This window comes from Apostichopus japonicus, chromosome 19 (assembly GCF_037975245.1).
Source record: "Apostichopus japonicus isolate 1M-3 chromosome 19, ASM3797524v1, whole genome shotgun sequence".
Classification (NCBI taxonomy): domain Eukaryota; kingdom Metazoa; phylum Echinodermata; class Holothuroidea; order Aspidochirotida; family Stichopodidae; genus Apostichopus; species Apostichopus japonicus.
In genome coordinates, this window is record NC_092579.1 from 22,682,552 (window position 1) to 22,688,551 (window position 6,000).

At 38.9% G+C, this 6,000-nt stretch overlaps 1 protein-coding gene across 1 annotated transcript in view; it reads right to left on the minus strand.

The window, feature by feature from the left end:
• The window catches only part of LOC139959809 (aconitate hydratase, mitochondrial-like), a 30,756-nt gene extending 26,542 nt beyond the window's left edge, over positions 1 to 4,214 (minus strand). Inside the window, exons 1-3 of the mRNA XM_071957684.1 lie at positions 4,072 to 4,214; positions 1,405 to 1,476; positions 419 to 565 (exon numbers count right to left, since the gene is read on the minus strand). Coding sequence (XP_071813785.1) covers positions 419 to 565; positions 1,405 to 1,476; positions 4,072 to 4,104 — 252 coding nt within the window. The 5' untranslated portion in view covers positions 4,105 to 4,214. The remainder of the gene's footprint in view (positions 1 to 418; positions 566 to 1,404; positions 1,477 to 4,071) is intronic.
• Between the last annotated feature and the right edge of the window lie 1,786 nt (positions 4,215 to 6,000).

Below are 6,000 nucleotides of genomic sequence, written 5' to 3' on the forward strand. Positions count from 1 at the left end.
CTTTTTGCGTTGGGAAAACTTGCGATTCCTAGCGACCCTTTTGATGTAATTTTGACTTGTCTGAAGTGTTGTAATGAAGGAATATTAAAGCCACTGTATCTTCCACATGGGAGTAAAAACTGTTTGTTATCTGCATGGAGAACCACCTTGTTGATTCCAAGCATCGACTATCACATAGAATAATGACTTAACCATTGAATTTCCTCTTTCTTTAATATTAACAAAATTTCACTGAACCTAATGTAATATGTCCAAAATTATTCCCGCAAAATATCATTTTGCGTTTGTTGAAAGGTTAGTTGGACAACAAAATCTCCTGAGGCAACATTCCTGTGAACATTTTGAAATGAAGCTATTAAAGTTAAGCTCAGCATTGAACCATAAAAAGATCTCAAAATTGGTAGTACACTGTGCTCACCTGGTTCTTGGGGTCATCCAGATGTCCGTAGAGAATTTTCTCGGACATGGTCAGCGGCCTCCTCAGGATGTCTTTGACGATGTTGACGTTTTCCTCAACTTTTCCGTAGGGAAGAAAATGTCCTTTGTCGAAATGGCTCATCGCCACCTGAAAGATGAAGATGGTAAACATTTCAAAACAATTTGTGATCCTTTTGGTACTAAGCACAATCGCTCGATGAAGACCAGGATACGAACGTCCACCATAGGTTGTATTAGATAGATAACGGTTTACAAATTACAGATCATCAAATATATATATATGTAATGTAATTCTAATTTCCTTTTTTCACATAGAGTGCTTGGATAATACGAATGTTAAATTGCTGTAGTGCTGCTGAGTTACCAACTATTTACCACATATAGTGTACTGACCTAAAAGCCTAAAATAATTAGAAAGTTTTACTTTTACTCATTCAAGAATTAGTCACTATACTTTTTAATATATCCATTTCTGCCATGCTAATCCCTGCTAAACCTTTGTTACATTCATCTAAATTAATCATACACAGACTAATATCCCAAAACTGAGCATGTCTGGATATTTACGAGTGAGGAGCTTACCTGTCTCCTCACAACCTCAGCACTCTTGTTCTACCGTGCCCAGAGTAAACTGGTAACCTTTAACACTGTGCGCCCTCTATGACCAGACCCCTCCGGTCAATGACCCCCCTACTCATTCTACCACCCACAGGGTTTGGAACTTTTGATTTTGTGTCGCATTTTTTTTATACATAGATCAATTATCACCAACAGGAATCTTTAGTCAAATTTCACATGCAAAGCTACTTCTTAGGAGATGTGATCAGTTTACAGTTCTTTCACTACATATATATGAACTATAAAAGTGTAATCAGCAAACATATCCCTTAAAAGCTCATGTCCTCTAGAAACATATATATCCCGTATATCATCACACCCCTGGTGTACAATTTATCATTAGCTTACCTGTGAACTTGCACATGGGGCTGATGACTGGATAAGTCTTACTTGCAAGTTTATGCTTCCCCATTTCTGCATCTAAACAGGAGAAAAAATAGAGAAGAATTGAATAACTTATTTAGTGCTGATGGGAACAGTCCTAACATTTGCTCCCGGTTATCCATTTGCTAATTCTGGTCAGTCCCCGGGGTAACCGAACATTATGCATTCAACTTCAAAACTCACTTGGCCTATACAGAAGGCTTACAGTACATAAGCCTAATGTTACTACATATAGGCTATGCAAGGCTTTCACTCACATATATAGTAAGACTGTAAAAAACTGTTCATTTAACAGGTGAACTGATTTATACTGCAAAGCCACAATTTACATTTACTTACTTATATCGTAAAATTGCTTTTTCAAAAGCAACATATGCAATGTTTTCCCCCAATGATGTTTAATGATCTATGAAAAAGGATTGTGAGTTTCAAGTGTGCAACTCTACAGCCTTTCAAGCTTAACAGTGCAATGTGCCATTGATAGAATTATTCATGAAAATGGGGTTTGCATAATTGAAGAATTCTTCAAAGCATTTGTTAATGTATATTTGCATAAAACTGCTATATAATTAAGCAATGCGAGATATTTTACAGGTACACTTTGCAAACCAAAAGTTTCTTACAAGAAAGTTACAGCACTTATCGAGCCGACGATATCATGCTTAAACTTGACCTATCCAACCTGTTCTTTCACTGCTGTGCACTAAGGTTAGCGCTTCAAAAGGTCCCAACTTTTCATAGATTAGCTGGAAAGTCTCCAAAAACTACATTAATCAGTCCTCATTTTTAGGAATGGTGATGTTGATGTCCAATGTGTAGTTACAGACCAATCACACGTTGCTTGATCCATTAAAGTATGGATGAGTTCTGCTCAAATTTTCTGGGGGCCGTTTCACTAAATTTCAAATCAGGGTGGTCTATTTATGAGCTGCCCAAAAGTATGACCATAACTTTCACAGACGGGAACAGTAACAAATTTTCACCACATTTTACACTTTAACACATCAAGATAGAAGGGAATATCACAAATGATTAAATTACGAAGAATACACATGAATTCTTTGCTCCCTTTCATTACTTTAAAGCTCTAAATAAAGCTGTTACTGACAATGGAGACCTATGTTACTTGATTTTTACGAATTTTTGTACCGGGTAGTAAAGGCTTGGACCAGGTAGTAATTCTTTCGTCAGTCACTGGGTTACCATCCCCATCACTAAAATTACAGTAGCCTTTAGGCCTGAGCTACTAGTGCAACTATCATACCATATATAGGCAATTAAATTCAGTGTGCTCACTCAGTTTGTTATGCATTAACGCAATGAGAGTATTTTTCTTAATGAATGGAAGTCCCATTTCTTTGTTGCTGACCAATGAACTATTGCAGCAGTAATTATGGGGAGTAATTATAGAATACAGGGCCACTCGATGATTCTATCTGAGCATCCGGATGCGCGGATGCTCAGTCTCACCCCAGTACGTATGTGAGTAAAAAATGTCAAAGTCCAAGTTCTTTCTTTTTGAGTGGATGCGCGGATGCTTGGATGCGGAGTCAAAAACTTCCTAAGTCCTTTCCTAGTACTTCGGTGGTGGAATTTTAGAGGGCGTCGCACATGTACCGATGCCTTTTAAGAAGGACACACTATTGATGTGGAATATCTTCGTACATGCGGGAAAATATGTGATGGTATATGGGGAAACTTACAAAAATTATCTAAGTCCTTTCCTAGTACTCCCAGGGTGGATGCTCGGATGCGGAGTCAAAATGAAATATGTGATGGTATATGGGGAGACTTTTCGAAAATTTTCTTAGGTCCTTTCCTAGTACTCCCGTGGTGGATGCGCGGATGCGGAGTCAAAATAAATACGTGATGGAATTTTAGAGGGCGTAACACACCGCGCATCCGGATGCTGGGAAGAGTTAATGAATGGCCCTGTATTCTATAATTATACCTCTAGTGAAACCAAATGGATAATGATGAAATCAAACTGATAAAAATTTGGCATCTATGCTGTATCCTAAATTTGTTTTTGCTGATATGAGACATACCTTGTCTGTAATATAAAATGTTACAGCATAGCAATTCAACATACTTCACACCAGTGAATGGAAACTACAGTAGGGGCCTACTGGTTTCTATGGCAGTAACCAAGTTGCCTCCCTGCAGACTGTACTAACAGTAACATGCAGAAACTAATACTAACAATAGCATAACGCCATTAACAGTGAACATCCTAACTCCGACAAATAGTCATTACATTGGGTTTGTCTGGTTTTCTTTCAAGTTTATCTGGAATGTACAGCCTCTGAGTTGATTACTTGCTAAAGCATTAAAATTGACATTGGTTATTTGTTAGTAATACAATAGCCTAACATTGCAAAGCCAATCCAGTCTAGCATAGGTTACCAGATTATCATGGGTCTAGCCTAAGTTTTGCTAAAGCCGTACAAAGCACGGTTCAAGGCTAGGCGCGTACTACGGTAGGCTACGCTGAAATACATTTTCAACTCTTGTTTTGTTCCATAACTTTCCCACCGAAAGTATCCTAAGATAACAATGCAGTACAACACAAGTGTATAATTATTGCCATATTTTTCAACTCACTTACGTTCGTAGAAATCATGCACTTACTTGTTTCGCAGCGTGCTTAAATGTGAACGCCATGATTGTAAAGCCGATAGACCAGTCTCTGCTGTCGCACCGGAGCCTTGTATACTGTATATACACATGTTGTTCAGGCTGCACTGCAACAAGACATCAGCCGGTGTAGGTATGCAGCTTTCATAGAAATTACGCAATTGTACGTCACAATGAGTGCGGTCATTGCACTTTCAAAGTGTGCCTATAGATAGGTGTCGCACCACAATTAATTGTTACATTGACTTATACACTAAACTCCTCACTTTCAAGACCTGCCAAAGCATAGATAGAATTTTTCAACTGGCATATCCTACCCACCACTTGATAGCTGAGATCTTGGCCTTTCATGGCACTTGCAAATTTCCATATCACGACCGAAGATAGAGGAGGAGCAAGATTAGCTGCTGCATGAACCCCAACCCTTCCATAAGCTTGCTCGGAGTAATAGAAAAAGAAAATCTAAAAATAATTTATGTAACCTTCAATCCTCCATATTTTCAAAATATCTGTACTTCATATTATGCTCTTTCACAGTAAGCACAAAAAATGATGGTAACTGATAATGTGCTTAAACAAGCATTACATTAGGTTGCATAGCTCTTTTCTCCCATTGTGGTACCATGGTACCGTATAGTGTACAGTGCTACATCAATTAATTGCTTCCAACAAAAAAAGAATTAAAAGACACCCTTCTCCTCGACCCACTTAGGCTATTAGGAACATTCTCCTATGCTAAGAATAATTTAAAATCTTCCACAGACAAGCTCGACGTAGCAATCTCGGAGGATCGAGGCTTCGATCGGTTTCGCCGGAAGAAGAAGGTCTGTCAGAAGGAGCGGCCCTGGCCTTAGTTTAAGATCCCGGTGGTTAAAGTACGTGCGTGTGAGTCAAACTCCGGGATTTTCTTCTGGTAAACAGCCAATCCACCAGGAAGGATGTTTTTAACGGCAGGTACTCCTGGGAGGGTGGCATTGCCAGAGCTTGGGCAGCCTCCAAGTGTAGTCAACTTCTCATCCCCGATCTCCATGGCTGAAAATAGTTTTACCTTTGTCTTTTTTGGATATGCTTCCAGTCTGAAAATTTATTTACTAGTCTGCTTCTTTATTTAAGTATTTGCTCACCTGCAGGAGCAGCGCTTCGCACAGCTCGATCAGACATACCCACCCCCCCCCCGGCCCCTCTCCATCACATCGATATCATCTTTATTTATGGAGATTGGATATAGATGAAACAATCACAACTTCACCCAGCCTTGGCAGTGATATTCTGATAAGTTTATTCAGCCATCCATTACTTCAGGTAATAACCATGTCAGTGCCAATTTAATCTCATTCCGTTCCATTGTGAGGGGGATTGAAAATATCCGGGGTTCAGTGGTTTGGAGATCATTTCTCCCAGGGTGGTCCAATTGAAACCTTGGAAATTTCACTGAACCAATTTCTACCGAAAACTATCTTATCTCGAAAATCTACTTTTATATCTCACGGTTTCTTTTCCTTGAAAGTATTTGAAACAAACTTTCGATTTTTGATCTTAAACGTTCCAACGTTGTCTGCCGCCCCAATTTATTTCAACGTTGTTTTGGCTGAAAATTTGTTCTGAGCATTAATTGCATAAAGATGAATGCGCATACCTATATGTCGGGAGGGGGAGGGATCAGAATCTCGAGCCCCATCCCCCTTCGCCCCCCCCCCAAAAATTAACTGATCACATGACTATGGTATTTTATATTTGACTGATGAAAGAGGAACATATTCTGGTTCCAATTCGAGATTTCACATTGAAATTGACTCGTTCGATCCTTACCAAAGGTTAACAACCTAACGCACCTATCGTCACAACTTTTCCTACTCCAAACATTATATATTTTTAATAAACACACTTTAATTATCACTAGTTGATCATAAATTTATACCGTCC